Genomic DNA, 19,081 nt, shown 5'->3' on the forward strand with positions numbered 1-19,081 from the left:
AAACAGAAAACAAATAATATATGTATGTGGTAGGTGGAAATACAAACTTATCAATGAAGGGCTAAATGCTCATATTGAAAAGGCAGAGATTATCAGAATGGATAAAAAATTAGGATGTAACTATATGCTATTTACAGTCAGAATAAATACAGTGAAAATAAGTGTATGTAAAATGGCATACCATGAGAAAGTAAGTACAAGACTGAAGGTGCCATATTAATGTCATAGGAAATAGACTTTAAGACAAAAAAAAAAATAGGCTTAAAAAAATAGTACCAGAGATATATGTCATTACCAGATATTCTAGAATTTAATTAATCAGGAAGACATAAAATAATAAATGTCTATTGGCTTAATGATAGAGATTCAAAATATACTTTTTAAAATGACTGAATTAAAGGGGAGAAATAAGCCTACAACTGGGATTGGAGATTTTACACTCTTCTTAGCAATTGAAAAATAAATCTGACAAAAATATATCAGCTAGAGACTAGGTGTACAGCAATCCTATCAACCATCATAACCTAATTGATATTTATACAACATTACAACTAACAAATGTACACATTTATTTCACATGTACATGGCACAATACCGATATTGGTCACATGCTGAGCCATATACAGCAATTATCAATGGTTTTTAAAAAAATTCACTACAGAGTATGTTTTTTAACCACAAAGGAATTAAACTAGGGATCAATAACAATATATCTAGAAACTTTCCAAATATTTTTACATTTATTTACAGACTTTTAAAGTAATCCATGCATCAAAAAAGAAATCGTATAGGAAATTTAAAAAATACTTAAAACATTTGAATGATAACAAAAATGTACAAAATCAAATTTTTTCAGAGTACATCTAAAGGAGTGTTTGCAGGGAAATGTTTTGCTTTAAATGTTTGTGTGATTAAAGGAGAGAGACCTAAAACCTGTAATTTCAGTCTTTCCATAAAGAAGCTACAAGGAGAGAAGTAAGCCAAAAGCAAGCAGCAGGAAGAAAAAATTTTAAATAAAGACCAAAAATATCAGTGAAAGAGAAAATAGTCAACAATAAAGGAAATTAGTAAACACAAAATTTGGTGCTTTGAAACAATAGAAACAAGTACAGTTTATTGTAGGTAAATTAAACCTCAATGAGTTTTATTTAAGAAAACATATTTCTGTGAACATAGATTTTCTTTTACCCTGAGATAGTCATATATAGATACATGCTTTTCAGGCTTAATGTTCCCTTTTCTTGGAGTTATTCTTAAGGATCATGCTTAATTACTTACCTTTCTGAATGTCTTATAGATACCAAAATAAACATATTGACTGAGAAATGTTCTTAGCTTCCACAAAGTAGTGTCCAAAAAGAAAAGCAAGAGAAGGCAAATAAAGCCTGTGATACTCATTACAATCACGTACTTCCCAATCATTTTCTCTTCCAAAGAATAAACATTCTTCGCAGTATCTGAGGATGGCGGGGGTGGGGGGTGGGGTGGGGTGGAGAGAGAGATTAGTACAGAACATTGACACTATGAACAAGGCCTGAGAAAACAATAAATAAGAAATATAGGGTGGAATGAAACATTAGGCTACACTGAGACAAGTAAACTATTTGGAGTGTGAGAAGTGATTATCCTGCTATACTAATATTCAACAATGAATTCTGAAGGCTAATTTCATGAATATAATGTATGGTAATCAAGTAAGCTAAGTAGATGAATATTAAAATATTTATTGATGTGCTTATTATTACATGCCATGAAAAAATGCTCCAAGTCCTTTCAAAAGTGTGAAATCTTAAACCAATAATTAGAAGCCAGTATTAAAGTGCAAGTACTCTTGCAAAAGGTAACATTTTGCGTTTAAAAGGTAAAAATGACCATTAGTGATACTTCTTGAACTGTCTTGAGAAGTTAAGTAAAAAGTCCAGAATTTGTTATAAGAAAATTATATACTTTCCCTCCTTTAAAAAAAGTCAATCCTTTAGAATGGTTTTGGATTTACAGAAAAATTATAAAGACAATATAGAGAATTTCACATACTCTGCATGTGCTTTCCCTAATTATTAGCAACATACATTAGTATGGTATGTTACAATAACGAATAAATATTATCATTAATAAGTACCAAATATTACCATTAACTAAAGCCTCTGACATTTTCAGGATTCCTTTTTTTCTAACGTAGTGTTATTTTTTTTTCTTCTGTGAACCAGTCCAGAATTCTATATTATATTTAGTAGTCATGTTTCCTTTGGTTCCTCTTAGCTGTGACATTTTCTCATATTTTCTTTATTTTTTTTATGATATTGACAGTTTTGAGGAGTACTGGTGAGGAATTTTGTAGGACATCCCTCATTTGGGACCTGTCTATTGGTTTCTTTTTTTCTTCTTCATTATTAGACTGGGATTATGGATTTGGGGGAGGAAACTCACAGAAGTAAAGGGATATTTTTATTGCAACAACAATAAAATGTACACACTACCAGTGTGACTTGTCACTGTTAATGTTGACCTTGATCACATGGTTGAAATTGTGTTTGTCAGCTTTCTCTGCTGTAAAGTTACTCCCTCTCGTCCGTTGTCTGTGCTCTCTATTCTCTGGAGGGAAGTCAAAATGTACATCCCACAAATATGGAGTGGGAAGTTATCCTCTACCTCCTAGAGGTTGGAATATCTACATAAATTGATTGAAACTCTATGGAGAATTTTTCTTCTATCCATCATTATTTATTTAGTCATTTATTTATATCAAAACAGATTCATATTATCAATTTATACTTTCAGTTACAAATCCAATACTACCTTATTTTGTTGTTGAAATTGTTCCAGCTTTGCCTTTGAACACTTTTCTAAGTGTTTATGGTTGATGTATAGAAATGCAATTGAATGTTCTGTTTGTATTTATTTTGCAGTAATCAACCACAATATTAGGCTTATAAAGCCTAATAATTTATCAGGGGATCCTTTGAGATTCCTGCTTAGACCATCAAATCTAGTATTATTTTACATTTTCTATTCCTCATACTTTAGAATTCTAAATAAAAAATACTTGATTCATGCATATTATATGCTATATATGTACAGATTTAAAGCATAATATCATAATGGAATCTATGAACCCAGCCTCCAAATTAAGAGTTTATAAACAATTTTAAAATACTTAGATGCTCCTTCATATATTTCCATCTTCCACAGGTCACCACTATGATGAATTGTATTCTGCATTCCTATTTTATTTAAATACAAGTAGACCATTTAATATATATGAAATATGTAAATATATAAAGTTATATATATAAGTAAATAAAATTTTGTTTAATTCTCAAATTTGAACTTTATAGAAATAGTATCATGCTCTATGTATTCTACAGGAGTGTCTTTTCCCTCCGTGTTATCATTGAAAAATTTTTTTTCAAACATAAAGTAAAATTGAAATAATAAAATAAAGACCATTCCCTCCACCTAGTATCAACTATGTTGATGTTTAGCCATATTTGCTTCGCTTCCCACATATCACCCCACTATATGTATATTTCTAACTAAGTTAACTCTGTGGCTTTTTAAATTTTATTTTCTAGTATGTGTTATTTTTGTCTTCTAGCCATACTAGCTTTTTATGAATGTTGGTTATCTCTGTTGTGAATTGGGAATTTTCATGAACCATCAAAACAATAATTTTATGGAGTAGTGATGATAAGTTTGGGCTGATTCCTTGGTTGCTTAGTTTATGAAAGGATTTTTGTTGGCAGAGTGAAATGTAATTTCTTTAATAAATGTCCTTCTGCTTGTGGTAGTGGTAGTGTGGTGGTAATGTGGATACAGTTTTCTGATTTCCTGATAACCTTCTGTTTCTGCAGTACTATCCATTATTGCTATATTTTCCTTCTTTTTGCACATCATCAAGCTTCTAAGGGATAATTCTGTCTTCTAGGTTGTTCTTCTCAAAAGTGATATCTTCCCAAGATGAGAATTTTATAAAAGTAATGAGAGATCAACTCACAAGTACAGGAAGTTCAGAAAATACAAGCAAGGAAAATACAAACCTCCCAAACCCCACTGCGATCCATCCTTATCATGAAAGGGAGATAGGCTGACAATAAATGATTTAAGAACCCATCTTATGATGTTAGAAAATTAATCCCCCAAAATGGAAAATGTGGAAAATAATAAAGAGCTTAAATTGATAATTTAGGAGATAAACATGCAATAGGAAGAATCAACAAAAGTGAAAATTTGTTTTTTATTTCTTGTTTTGAGAGAGAAAGAGAGCGAGCAGGAGAGGGATAGAGAGGAAGAGAGAGAATCTTAAGCAGGCTTTACACTCAGCACAAAGTCGGGTGTGGGACTTGATCTCATGGCTGTGACATCATGACCTGAGCCGAAATCAAAAGTCAGACACTTAACTGACTGAGCTACCCCAGTGCCCCTGAAACATGTTTTTTGAAAAGACTAAAATAATTGATAAAGCTTTGGTAAGATTTATCAAGAAACAATGTGGGTGGAAAAAATTCAGAATATCATAAGTGAAAATGATAAGTTCTATAGAATTCACAGGGGTTAAAAATACCAGAAGATATGGGGTGCCTGGGTGGCTCAGTTGGTTGAGCTCAGGTCATGATCTCGTGGTTCATGAGTTCGACCCCCACGTTGGCCTCTGTGCTGACAGCTCGGAACCTAGAGCCTGCTTCAGATTCTGTGTCTCTCTCTGCCCCTCCCCTGTTCATGTTCTGTCTCTCAAAAATGAATAAACATTAAAAAAAAACCCCAGAAGATATTATAAACAAATTTACTCCAATGATTTTGAAAATTTAGGTAAATGAAAGGATTCTACAAAAACTCTATTAATTCCTCTCCCCAAATTATTAATAGGACACCCAAATAATTCTATCCTTATTAAGGAAACATGATCAATAATCTCCATGTGTAATTATTCAGTCTATTTAATTTTTTATTATTTAACATTAGAAGATCCGTTTATGTAATTCAACAGAATATGTAATTCAGTAAAACAAAGAGAAAAATCATTTGCCCATCTCAACAGAAGCTTAAGAAAAACTGAACCGTTTTTTGTGATTTAAAAAAAAAAAAGGTTTACTAAACACAGGATAGAAAAAAAAAAACAAAAAACGTTTTTAATCCAAAAAGTAGGATCCCTTTGAGTCTCAGTTCTGACTCATCAAAGCTGTGTGAAATAGGGCATATAGTCAGTATCAGTGAAAATGTTCTCTCTGAAATTGGAGTGAAACTGGATGTCAGCTATCACCACTTTGATTATATTTAAATTGTATGTCCTTAACAAAGCAGTAAAAGTAGTGTCCTTATTAGCAGCTGCTTTGAGTGTACCCATTGAAAATTAAAAATAATCTACTCATAAATTATTAAAGTTAATAAAATAATTTAGGGAGTTCAATATACAAAAAATGAGCTCTTTAATTTTATTTCTCTATATCAGCAAAAAACAATGAAAAATGACTCTTCAAAAGTGATACCATTTATAATCACATCAAAAGATATGTAGGAATAAAGCTAACAACATATCTATAATACCTCTAAACCAATAACAAATAAACAGTATTAAATAAAAATGCAGAAGGCATAAGTAAATAGATGGATGGCTAAAACTAAATAAGCAAAGGAATGTACCAAGTTCATAGACTGTAAAATCAAAATTGTAAAGGTATTAAATCTTTCAAAATTGTTCTATAGAATTAAGGCAATGTCAATAAAAGTCCTACAGATTCTGGGGTGCCTGCAAGGCTCAGTTAGTTAAGTGTCTGACTCTTGATTTCAGCGCAGGTCATGATTCCAGTGTCATGAGATCAATACCCATGATGGGCTCCACACTGGGTGTGGAGCCTGCTTAAGATTCCCTCTCTCCCTCTCCCTCTGTTCTTCCTCTGCTCGTGCATGCATCTTGAGTACTCTCTCTCTCTCAATAAATAAATAAATAAATAAATAAATAAATAAATAAATAAATAAATAAATAAAATTTGTTTAAATCCTACTAGATTTGTTTTTTGGGTCTTAAAAAAAAGGTAATTCTTTTTTTTAAACTTTATTTATTTATTTTCAAATAGAGAGAGAGAGCGAGAGAGAGAGTACAAGCAGGGTAGGACCAGAGAGAGAGGGAGAGAATCCCAAGCAGTCTCTGCATTGTCAATGATCATGAGATCATGACCTGAACCAAAATCAAGAGTTGGACACTTAACTGACTGAGCCACCCAGGTGCCTCCCCACCCTCAAAAAAGGTAATTCTTAAATGTATAAGGAATTGCAAAACAAATATCAAGACATAGCCAAGTTCCAGTTTCAAAAACTTACTACAAAGCTAAAGTAATCAAGATGGGGGTGATACTGAAACAAGGACATACACATCAATGAAATACAATTGAGAGTTTAGAAATAAACCCATGCTTCTGAGGTCAACTGGTTTCAACAAGAGTGCCAAGTTAATTAAATGGGGAAATGAATAGTCTTTTTAACAAATGGTGCTGAAAGAACTGGATATCCATACGTACAAGAATCAAGTTGGAACACTGTCTCACACTATATACAGAAATCAACTAAAAAAGGATCAACAACCTGAATGTAACAGCTAAAACTATAAACCTCTTAGGATAAAACATTGAATAAATCTCTGTGACCTCTGATTAAGCAATTGACACCTAAAGTATACAAAAAACAACAAAAAAACAGTGAATAAACTAGACTTCATCAAAATGAAACACTGCTGTGTATCAAAGGACACTAGCAAGAAAGTGAAAAGATAGCCCTCAGAATGGCAGAAAATATTTACAACCCACATATCAAAGAAGGGTCTACTTTACAGAATATATAAAGGCCAATTACCCAATTTCAAATGGGTCGAGAACTTGAATAGACACTTTTATGAAAAAGATACACAAATGGACAACAGGCACATTAAAAGATGCTCAACATCACTGGTCATTGAATGCAAATTGATACAACAGTGTGATACAACTTCATACCTACTAGAAAGACTATAATAAAAAAAAATGGAAAATAACAATTGTTGGAGAGGATATGGAGAAACTGGAACCTTTCTATTTTTCTGTACAAAATACTCCATGCTTCTATGGAGACTCAGTAATACATGCCTCACCCCATCTGCTAAAGTTTATTGTCATACAGTTATAGTTTACTGATCTTCCCTTTGAGGTCATCAACTACTATTCTAAGTAGGATCTGGTTTGCTACTACATATTCCTGCCTTTCTCATTCTGCCCACTCTCACCAAAGTAAGATACTTCCAAAATTACCTAATAAATGATACAGTGCCACTGTGGGAATTTCTTTCTTTCTTTCTCTCTTTTTTTCTTTCTTCCTTCCTTTTCTTTCTTTCTTTCTTTCTTTCTTTCTTTCTTTCTTTCTTTCTTTCTTTCTTTCCTTCCTTCCTTCCTTCCTTCCTTCCTTCCTTCCTTCCTTCCTTCCTTCCTTCCTCCTTTCCTTTCCTTTTTCCTTTCCTTTCCTTTCCTTTCCTTTCCTTTCCTTTCCTTTCCTTTCCTTTCCTTTCCTTTCCTTTCCTTTCCTTTCCTTTCCTTTCCTTTCCTTTCCTTTCCTTTCCTTTCCTTTCCTGTAAGCTCCATGCCCAGCATGGCACCCAGTGCAGGGAGGGCTTGGACTCATGACCCTGAGATCAAGACCTGAGCTAATATGAGGAGCTGGATGCTTAACAAACTGAGCCACCCAGGCACCACCACCATGAGGACTTTTAAATGTTTACTCTTTCTGACAAATCTGCAGTATTGTTCTTCTTTCTCTTACTCTCTTTTTCTGGCTCTTTTCTCTATCGTACTGCTCTTTATGACTCAAATCACCACATCCTGACCTTTACTTATTTATTTAAAAAAGTTGAGTTCCTCTATGTGCAGATACTATATTAGACACTGGAGAATGGGTTTTATCTATTCCTTCAAATAAGTTGTGGCCAAGTGAGTGTGGGTGCTTATGAGTGATTAAAATGCTGAGAGGTAACAAAAGTAAATATCACACAAATTCTTCCTATGGAGGTTTTTTTCTAAAGATGAAATGCATTATGCAATGAGGGAACATAAGCTGTGAATCTCAGTTCTGGACCACAAAAGCTATGTGGCCTAGGGCACAGTTTCCTCAAAATGAGTATAAAAACTGACAACTTGAGGTTGTGAAGATTTAACATAACATAGTTACTATGTGGTTGATTACTAGTAGCTCTTATTTTTATATCTGATGACTACTTGAAACTTAGCTTTGTTTTTGAGGTTTTATTATTACAAAGGCTTTCTCCCACTCTGATAAAATGACTTATGTACTGAATATGTGTCCTGACTCTCTCCTTTGAAATAGGGGCTGATTCCCCACTGTCTCATAGGCTAAGACTGAGACTAATTTTTTAGGCTTAAGGACTCCAAGGATACTGTGAAAATTAAAGGTAAGCCTCACTAAGATGGAGTCAGAAGGCCAACAGGCAGAACTCTCATACCCTGCCACTTGTCAATTACAAGAATTGTCAATTGTACACCCAACAGAAGAATCCTTAAAAAGAAAGAATCCTTGATTACAGCCCCAACAACAACAAAAAAGCACACTGTAGCTCCTGTAAGAAATTGACTACCTCCTGCAGCTCAGTCAATAAGAAACTGTCATCACCCTGAAGCCTTGCTTCTCTCCAATGGAATTTTGTTCAAACAATTCCTCCCAATTTCTCTCCTCCTCCTAAATAATGTTCCTCTCTAAAATAATAATGTTTGTGAGACTTGTCTATGATTTGCTGTAACTTGCTTGTCCTGTATTGCAATTCTCTCCCATTCCCCAATAAACCCATTTTTGCTGGAAAAATTACTGGCAGTCTTATGTTTAAGATTAATGATACTTACTTTCTTTACTACAATTTATGTAGACAGGAGGTTTGTTTCCAGAGCACCATTTCTTTATCTGGTAGAAAGTAAAATAGTCATCGATACACTTCGCAAGGTTGTAATTAGGAAAGAACAGTAATGAATTAAGTATGAAGGCTCTGGTGGCTTTTGACATCTTATGTTGAACTTCTAAAAAGATGATAAAATTAGATTTCATTATAGGAAATGAACTATCCCTAGGACAACAAATCTCCCAAGGATGATCAAGATAAACTTTGGGAATTAAAAAAAATTATTACATTTGAAGAATACTAATTACTACCCAATAAGTTTCTTCCAGTCAATATCCAGTGACAGTTTGTGTTGATAATTGCAGAGTTCTGAAAAGTCTCTTTGGTGAAGTGGGTGTCTATGTGATAAGACTTATGGCACCTGATATGGACAGGAAACCACTACTATTTTTTACATTTCTAATCCTAATTTATCAATTAAGGGAATAAAGTAGGGGTCAGAGATATAGCCTACAATTCAACAGTGAGGAACAGATGGGGAAATTAATACAAGTTTGAGAGTAGAAAAATCTTCAAGGGAACCAGACTTCTGTCTCTCTAAAGAATGCATTTGATTTGAACAATTAGAGACTAAGTTCCTGGAGATATGAACATGCTTAATTTATGAAGTGACAATATGAAATTTTGATAATGAATTCAGTTTTTTAGAAAGAAGACAAAAGGCCAGTCTAAACAGAAACTTCATAAAAGACATTTTGGGCAAAGAGAGATGGCCAAGAAGCAAATCTTCAAGTGCCCAACCCATAGTGATTCTGTCCAGTGTAGATTTTGAGTTGATAGAGACAAATAATTGATTCAGGATATTGGCTAATTGAGCAGATGCCAAAAATGGCACTAATTATATACACCACACTGTCTTTTTATCAATATGGAAGAACTCTATAGCTGCACCAATATACACATGTGGCTACTGAGCACTTGAAATGTGGATAGTGTGGCTATGGAATTAATTTTAAATTGTACTTAATTTCACAAATAAAGGATATAAAATATTATACTATATCCCTAAAAACATGTGGAGGAGAGGAGAAAGGAATGGGTTCAAACTAAATAGCCATCACTTAAATATAGACTGCTATATGCAGAAGAGTTTATATAAAAACCTAATGGTAACCATATATCAAAAGCCACTAATAAATATGCAAAGAATAAAGAGAAAGAACTCCAAATATATCACTAAAGAAAATCAGCAAAACATGAGAGAAAGGCAAGAAGAGATCAGAGAAAAACTTGAGAAACAACCACAGAGCAAGTAATAAAATGGCAATAAAAACATATCTTTCAATAATTACTTTGAATGTAAATGGACTAAACATTCTCATCAAAAGACATAGGGTGAAAGAATGGATACGAAAAAGCAAGACCCATCTATATGGGTCCTACAGGAGACCCATTTTACACCTAAATTTAATATACATCTGTAAATTAAAATAAGAAGGGATGGAGAAACATTTATCATGGAAATTGATGTCAAAAGAAAGCCAGAGTAGCAATACTTACTACCTTAGACTTAAAAACCAAGACACTGGGTGACAGAATGGATAAAAAAAAACAATACCCATCTATATGCTGATACTTCTATCTGTTGAGTTCTTAATTTAAATTATTATTAAATTTCATTTTTCAGGATTCTATTTGGATCTTTTTCAAGTCTACTTGTTCTCTCTCTTTCTCTCTCTCTATTATATGCATGTATAACATACATGTACATAAATAGTATATGCATATATGTTATTTTATTACATATTCTATTATATATATTCCAGTATTTGCTTTTATACCTGAGACTCTCTATTACAATTTAAATATATTAAACATACATATTTATGTATGTTAAATGCACATTATACATATTAATCATTTAAACATATATATTTATATTGTATGCCTATATATAACACACATGCATACATGTCCTATTATTTATTACATGTTCTGTTATTTGCTCATATTACTGAGACTCTTACAATTTAAATATTTTAAACATACATATTTTAATCTTTATTTATTTTTGAGAGAGAGACAGAGTGTGAGTAAGGTAGGAGCAGAGAGATAGGGAGACACAGAATCCGAAGTAGGCTCCAGGCTCCAAGCTGGCAGCACAGAACCCAAAGTGGGGCCCAAACCCACGAACTGTGAGATCATGACCTGAGCTGAAGTTGGACGCTCAACCGACTGAGCCACCCAGGCACCCTGTAAACATACATATTTTATATCATTCAAAAGTCCCCAAATCTTAATTTTTCAGGTCTGATTGTGATTCTACAATTTGTGATTTCTGCTAGCACTTGCTCTTAAGACCTTGTATTTTTTTTTCTCTTTCTTCTCTTTGTGCTTTTAATTTGATCTCAAGTTCTCTAGAAAATTTAACTATGGGAATACTTTGAAGTCTGGGAATTGTGTATACCTTTGCCACTCACCTAGGGCACACAAAACCGAGATTTAAAATAAATTATCAAGTTATGTTTTTTAGCTTACATAGGTTCTAAGACTTCAGGATACAAACCAATATGAACATTTGCATGTGTTTACAAATTGCAAAGGGAAATTGTTGTTCCTTATTCCAGTGCCAAATTCAACCCTTACAAATTTCCTTTATGTGTCTTACTGTGGCTTTAGTTTTGTTCACTCTTTTTTAAAGTTTATTTATTTATTTTGAGAGGGGGAGAGAGAGAGAGCAGAGGAGGGGCAGAGAGAGAGAGAATCCCAGGCAGGCTCTGAACCGTCAGTGCAGAGCATGATGCAGGGCTCAATCTTAGGAACTATGAGATCATGACAGAGCCAAGATCAGGAGTCTGATGTTTAATGGACTGAGACACTCAGGTGCCCTTTGTTTACCCTTGAAGTGAGTAGCCCTTTGAACTTCCAATTTTAAATAGGAAGATATTAAACCTTTGTTGTACCTCTATGCTTTTTATTCTGACTTCTCTGATCCTCACTATTTATACAATGGAAAATAAATGTCACCAGATGCTGTCAATAACCTCAAGTCAAAGCTACCTTCAATTATTGCTTTCATGTTATTGTTGGCCTCTGCCAATTCCATACTTTCTTTTCAGTTCATTATTTTTGGTACAGTATCATTCAGTGTTTGCTCTGCTGCTCAAAAGTGGAAGTCTCCTGTGACTTTCTAATTGCCAAATCTACTGGCTTCTGTTTTTAATCCCATTCTACTCTGCATTACTCTTTGCAACATATTCTTCCTAAAAAAAGCCTTCCAAAACTTTTCTAAAGTAGTAATTTACTTCTATTATTACCCTGTAACAACTATTTCTCTCCAGTTCCTTAAATGATCATTTCATTTTAGGTCTCCAAACTCAAATGATTTCAGGTGAGTCTTCCTCACATCACAAAACATGTGTCCAAACACCTGTCTTTGGACAAGTGTGCAAAAATATACAGACATTTGCTTTCCATGATTTGGGTATTCCTTTGTGAGAATGAGTGCTAAGGTATATCTATTAACACGTTCAGTTTTTTTTTCATCTGCTATGCAGAAGCTTAAGTCTTACACATGTGAACTATTCATTCTCAAAGGAAGTTACAGGCAATTAATTTGTGACCAGTGAAGGACTAAGGGAACAAGACCAGTGTCTGTGGAGCAACAGCAGAGAGGGAGGATGTGGGGGAAGTGCTGAGGTCAGTTGAAATGTACATTAGAGGGTGAATCAACAACTTCATTTTTAACAATAACCATTTTAGTGAATATCTCCCTGAATCTCAAAATCAGAGAAGGAAAATGAGATACAAATTCAAGAATACTATAAAAAGCAGGCCTGGGAGGAAGAAAAACTGCCTTAGGTAATTGTATGTGTGTCAGAGGCGTATAGAGATTTTCTTTGGAAAACCTTGTTAGGGTGCTCACAAGCTTGTACCTTTTCATTGAATTAGGGAAGGACAGCCACATGATAAAACCTCCTTCAACAAAACTGTCAGCCTCTCCCAAGAATTCAAGATTCCTCTACACTCTTCCCTCTCTTCACTTCACTACGAACTGCCCTGACATCAAGGAAGAACATTTTTTGGCACAAAAACAGACACTCAAATCAATGGAACAGAATAGAGAACCCAGAAATGGACCCACAAATGTATGGGCAACTAATCTTTGACAAAACAGGAAAGAATATCCAATGGAATAAAGAGAGTCTCTTCAGCAAGTGGTGCTGGGAAAATTGGACAGCGACATGCAGAAGAATGAACCTGGACCACTTTCTTACACCAGACACAAAAATAAACTCAAAATGGATGAAAGACCTCAATGTAAGACAGGAAGCCATCAAAATCCTCGAGGAGAAAGCAGGCAAAAACCTTTTTGATCTTGGCCACAGCAACTTCTTACTCAACACGTCTCTGAGGCAAGGGAAACAAAAGCAAAAATGAACTACTGGGACCTCATCAAAATAAAATATTCTGCACAGAGAAGGAAACAATCAGCAAAACTAAAAGGCAACCAACAGAATGGGAGAAGATATTTGCAAACGACCTATCAGATAAAGGGTTAGTATCCAAAATCTATAAAGAACTTATCAAACTCAACACCCAAAAAGCAAATAATCCAGTGAGGAAATGGGCAAAAGACATGAATAGACACTTCTCCAAAAAAGACATCCAGATGGCCAACCGACACATGAAAAAATGCTCAACATCACTCATCATCAGGGAAATACAAATCAAACCCACAGTGAGATAGCACTTCACACCTATCAGAATGGGTAACATTAACAACTCAGGCAACAACAGATGTTGGTGAGGACACGGAGAAACATGATCTCTTTTGCATTGCTAGTGGGAATGCAAGCTGGTGCGGCCACTCTGGAAAACAGTATGGAGGTTCCTCAAAAAGTTAAAAATAGAACTACCCTATGACCCAGCAATTGCACTACTAGGTATTTATCCAAGGGATACAGGTATGCTGTTTCAAAGGGGCACATGCACCCCAATGTTTATAGCAGCACTATCGACAATAGCCAAAGTATGGAAAGAGCCCAAATGTCCATCGATGGATGAATGGATAAAGAAAATGTGGTATATATATACAATGGAGTATTACTCGGCAATCAAAAAGAATGAAATCTTGCCATTTGCAAATACATGGATGGAACTAGAGGGTTCTAGCAAAATTAGTCAGTCAGAGAAAGACAAATATCATATGGCTTCACTCATATGAGGACTTTAAGACACAGAACAGATGAACATAAGGGAAGGGAAGCAAAAACAATATAAAAACAGGGAGGGGGACAAAACAGAAGAGACTCAAATATGCAGAACAAACAGAGGGCTACTGGAGGGGTTGTGGGAGGAGGGATGGGCTAAATGGGTAAGGGGCATTAAGGAATCTACTCCTGAAATCATTGTTGCACTATATGATAAATAATTTGGGTGTAAATTGAAAAAATAAAATTAAAAAAAGGAAGAACATTTTTATTTATTTATTTTAATATATGAAATTTATTGTCAAATTGGTTTCCATACAACACCCAGTGCTCATCTTTTTAAAGATAATAATGGCCTCCTATAGTTGAGACAGAATTTATTCCAATTTTCTGAGGCCTCCCCTTCAAAGAAGAAAGCTGCTTTTTTGTGTTTTTTTTCTCTCTCTCTCTGACAAATGAGTCTCAGGACAAATGCTCCTAAAATTACCATATCTATTGTGAAACGGACTTTTTAGGTCATGTGATGGAGTTACTGGAGGTGGGGATAGAGAGGAGGAACCCTGTCAAAGACCTGTAGGTCAGGTTCAGTCCTATCACTTCAGCATGAGGATCCCAGCTCTAACACAGTGCCCAGAATATGAGAGGCACTCAAAAATAATTTTATGGACTTAAATAAAGTACAGGATTTTCCCCAAACTGTGAACTTAATTGTCTACTAATGTCTTTAGTCCATTCCTATTTACTTATTTATTTATTTATTTATTTACTGCCTTCTGGGGAAAGAGAAATTTTGTGAAGCCCCTTACCCTTACCGAACTGAAGAGTGGCATCTATGAGGACACTGAAAATGCCTGAAAGGTAGTTGAATAGGACAAGCTTGATGTAGGCAGAAGTACTTTTAGTAAACAGAAAGCTCAGCAGGTACATGAGGGGAATGACAGACCAGCCATATAGCATGAAGATCAGCATTGTGTCCAGAAAATGGTAGTCTGTGATGTAAATATCCAGTTGGCAGAATTTGAATGCTCCCTGAAACACAGAAGACACAGAAATAAGGCAAAGTGAAGGGCAACTGCAAAAATAATGCAAGCCAGAATGTTTAGAGAAGAAGATAGCAAATCCCATCACTATTTAGCATGGAAGTATTCATTAATTACATCAGCCTCTAAAAAGGTCATTAGCCTAGGAGCATGAAGTAAGATACTTCTACGTCTGCTTCAGTAGAGGACAGCTCAATGAGTAGAACCAGTATAATTCCCTTTATTTTTTTCTACTTGGAATGATTTTTTAATTAACAAACAAAGTCAGTATACTTTCCCCCAAAAGTAGATTATTTCTCCAGAAAGCCTATTTCTCTAAAGATTGTTTATCTCTGGTTATATATATTATTTATCATACCTTTAAACCAGGTCTCCTGATTCTATTCTATTCTCCCACTCCTATCACATCCACCCAAGCAACTCTGGGGCCTCTTTCTTCCATTTTTCTAATTGAAATTTAAAAACAGATACCGAAGCACAAAATTAGAGGTACCTAAACTGAATGGAAGATGGTGGTGGAGAGAAACCTGTAGTTGTTAAAGCAAAAAGATTTCTAGAAATCTGTATCTCATTAGTTAGTAAATGCAGTTTCTCCACAAATGTCAGCATTGTCTCTTTGGGCAGTTACACAATTACATAGCAGGACAACCAAGGAGAAAATAATACAGTTAAGCTAAGAATGGTTATGCAATTGATTACTGATACTCTTGGTGGTAGTAGCAGTAGCAATCGAAAGGATTAGTAGGTTATTTATTTAAATCCAGTATCTGTAGCTATGGTTGGTTTGTTTCTGAATGAGCATTCTGTAAACTTAAACAGAATAAATACAATGAGGTAGTCAAATAAAAGTTGGGGTGATCTAGAAATCTCTGTGTTTGAAGGCTTAAAATCCTTGAAAGTCACAAATCATAAGTTATCTCAAGGAAAAGTTAAATTCCTACTTGGATATGTAATATATTCTGTTCTTTGACAAGAAGACTGCATACTGTGAATATGTAGATTCTACCCAAATTGATCTATAAAAAACATGCACACAAGGTTTTTAAGTAAATATTTCAACCTCTTTATTATGAAATGTAACACATGCCCAGAATAATGCATAAAACATAAATGAATTATCACATTTTATTATCACAAAACATCGCGGGCAACTACACCATGCCAGTACCCAAAGAAATCAATCATGAACACCTTCAACTCCTGTAAAAGTAACCACTATTCTGAAATTTATCAATACTTCCTTATATTTCTTAATAGTATGATATGCATGCATTCCTAAATACTAAAATATGTATTAACTGTATTTTTTATGAAATTTTTATGATTGTAATTATACAATATATATTTTTTGAATTTGGATTCTTACACTCAGCATTATGTTTGTGTGATTCATTCATGTGATGAATGCAACCTTAGTTCACTCTTTATCATTGCTGTAGAAGATTCCTTTGAGTTTTACTTTTGATCGATAATGGGTTGCTTCCAAAGTTTCATCACTGTAGTAGCTTTGTTAGGGCTGCCGTAACCAGATAATGTGGACTGGTGGCTTAGGCAACAGAAATTCATTTTCTCACAGTTCTAGAGGCTGGAAGTCCAAGATTAAAATGCCAGCAGGGTTAGTTTTTTATTTTATTTTCTCTTTTTTTATTATTTCTGAAAAATTTTATTCAAACATGTTTTTCTAGTTACAGAAATAGAACATGTTCAATGTAGAAAAACTAGAAAATGCACATATGCATAGGAAAATACAAAAATACTCAAAGTTCACAGCTCAGAGAACTTCATTATTAAAATGTGAACATCTATCACTTCAGACTATTTCAACTGCATACACTTCTATATTTTTTCTTATAATGGACTAAATTTTTGATTACTTAATGCTTTTCATGAGAAAAATATACTTTTCTAGTAGCTTCTTAGTAGTTCAATATCATTCTTTTATATAAATGTATCACAATTTACTTAGGCAATTTTTAAAAGTTTTTATTTAAATTCCAGTTAACATACAGTGTAATATTTCAGGTGTATGATTTAGTGATTCAACACTTCATACAATACCTGGTGCTCATCACAAGTGCACTCCTTAACCTTCATCACTGATTTCACTCATCCCTCCACCCCCTTCCCCTCTGGTAATCATAGGTTCGTTCTCTATAGTTAAGAGTCTGTTTCTTAGTTTGCCTCTCTCTCTCTTTTTTCCCCCATGGTCATTTGTTTTGTTTCTTAAATTCCACATATGAGTGAAATCATATGAGTGGTATCACATGTCTTTCTCTGACTTATTTCACTTAGCATAATACCCTCTAGCTCCATCCATGTGTTTGCAAATGGCAATACATCATTCTTTTGATGGCTGAATGATATTCCATAATATTACATTCCAAACACTTGGGCTGTTTCCATTATTTGGCTATTGTAGATAATGCTGCTATAAACACTGGGGTGCATGTAGCCCTTTGAATCAGTATTTTTGTATCCTTTGGGTAAATACCTAGTAGTGCAATTGCTGGATTGTGGGGTAGTTCTAGTTTTAACTTTTTGAGGAAACTCCATACTGTTTTCCAGAGTGGCTGCACCAATTTGCATCCCCAACAGTGAAGGAGGGTTTCCCTTTCCACACATCTTTGTCAACACCTGTTGTTCCTCATGTTGATTTTAGCCATTCTGACAGGTGTGAGGTGATATTTCATTGTAGTTTTGATTTCTGTTTCCCTGATATTGAGTGATATTGAACAACTTTTCCTGTATCTGTTGGCCATCTGTATGTTTTCCTTGGGAAATGATGTCTATTTATGTCTTCTGCCCATTTTTAAATTGGATTATTTGTTTTTTGGGTGTTGAGTTTAATACGTTCTTTATAGATTTTGGATACTAACCCTTTATCAGATATGTCATTTGCAAATATCTTCTCCCATTCCATCGGTTGCCTTTTAGTTTTGTTGTATTGCTATATACTTCCCTCTTAGGACTGCTTTGTTGTACCCCAAAGGTTTTGGACTGTTGTGTTTTCATTTTTATTTGTTTCCATGTATTTCTTTTAATTTTTTCTTTGATTTTCCTGATTTACCCATTTATAGTTCAGTAGCATATTGTTTAACCTCCATGTATTTTTGGTCTTTCCAAATTTAATCTTGTGGTTGACTTCAAGTTTCATAGAGTTATAGTTAGAAAATATACACAGTATGATCTCAACCTTCTTACATTTGTTGAGGCCTGACTTGTGTCCTAGTACGTGATCTATTCTGGAGAATGTTCCACATGCACTAGAAAAGCATGTGTATTCTGCTGTTTTAGGATAGAATATTCTGATTATATCTATTAGTCCATTTGGTCCAGTGTTATTCAAGGCCATTGTTTCCTTATTGATTTTCTGTTTAGTTCATCTGTCCATTGATGTCAGTGGGGTGTTAATATCCCCTATTATTATTGTCTTATTATCAATGAATTCCTTTATGCTTGTTGTTAATTGTTTTATATATTTTGGTGCTTCCGTGTTGGATGCATAAATATTTACTGTGGGAACAAGAACACCACAATGAACACAGGTGCATATTTGTTCAGGCTCCAAGATCTCTGAGAAAACTTGAGATTGTAAGGTTAAAAATAACCTAAAAGGACTTGAGTGAATTGCCCTTGGGAAATGTGGTCTCTTTTTTAGTACACAGATAGGGATGTTTTGCTTAAAGGAAGCCAGCTGTATATAGCACAGTGTGTTCACTCCCTTCTTTGTCTTCGCTTCTATCCTAAAGATTCTTATCAGAACATATGTATCTGCAAGACTGCTCTTGTATGAAAGATAAGTATGATAGCTGAATCAGATGTACATTGTTGACATGCTTTGCTAAGCTTCTGTTGTTAATCATTGCTGATCTGTTTTTCCTGAAAACGTATATAAGATGTACAATAAACCTTGGTACCCCGGGCTGTTGGCTTGGGTCCCCTGTGCCTTGCTCTACTGTTGTCTT

The 19,081-nt window shown here is 34.3% G+C and overlaps 1 protein-coding gene across 18 annotated transcripts in view; it reads right to left on the reverse strand.

Annotated features, from left to right (window-relative positions):
* Nucleotides 1-19,081, reverse strand: part of LOC101087463 (phospholipid-transporting ATPase ABCA3-like) — a 224,156-nt gene that overhangs the window by 66,890 nt on the left and 138,185 nt on the right. For 15 of the 18 annotated variants that reach the window (XM_045047743.1, XM_045047746.1, XM_045047748.1 and 12 more), the window contains 3 exons: nucleotides 14,883-15,105; nucleotides 8,871-9,041; nucleotides 1,279-1,457 (listed from right to left, as the gene is read on the reverse strand). In XM_045047743.1, coding sequence (XP_044903678.1) covers nucleotides 1,279-1,457; nucleotides 8,871-9,041; nucleotides 14,883-15,105 — 573 coding nt within the window. The remainder of the gene's footprint in view (nucleotides 1-1,278; nucleotides 1,458-8,870; nucleotides 9,042-14,882; nucleotides 15,106-19,081) is intronic. The other 3 variants (XM_045047758.1, XM_045047744.1, XM_045047751.1) reach the window with 2 other exon arrangements.

Source organism: Felis catus, chromosome E3 (assembly GCF_018350175.1).
Source record: "Felis catus isolate Fca126 chromosome E3, F.catus_Fca126_mat1.0, whole genome shotgun sequence".
Lineage (NCBI taxonomy): Eukaryota > Metazoa > Chordata > Mammalia > Carnivora > Felidae > Felis > Felis catus.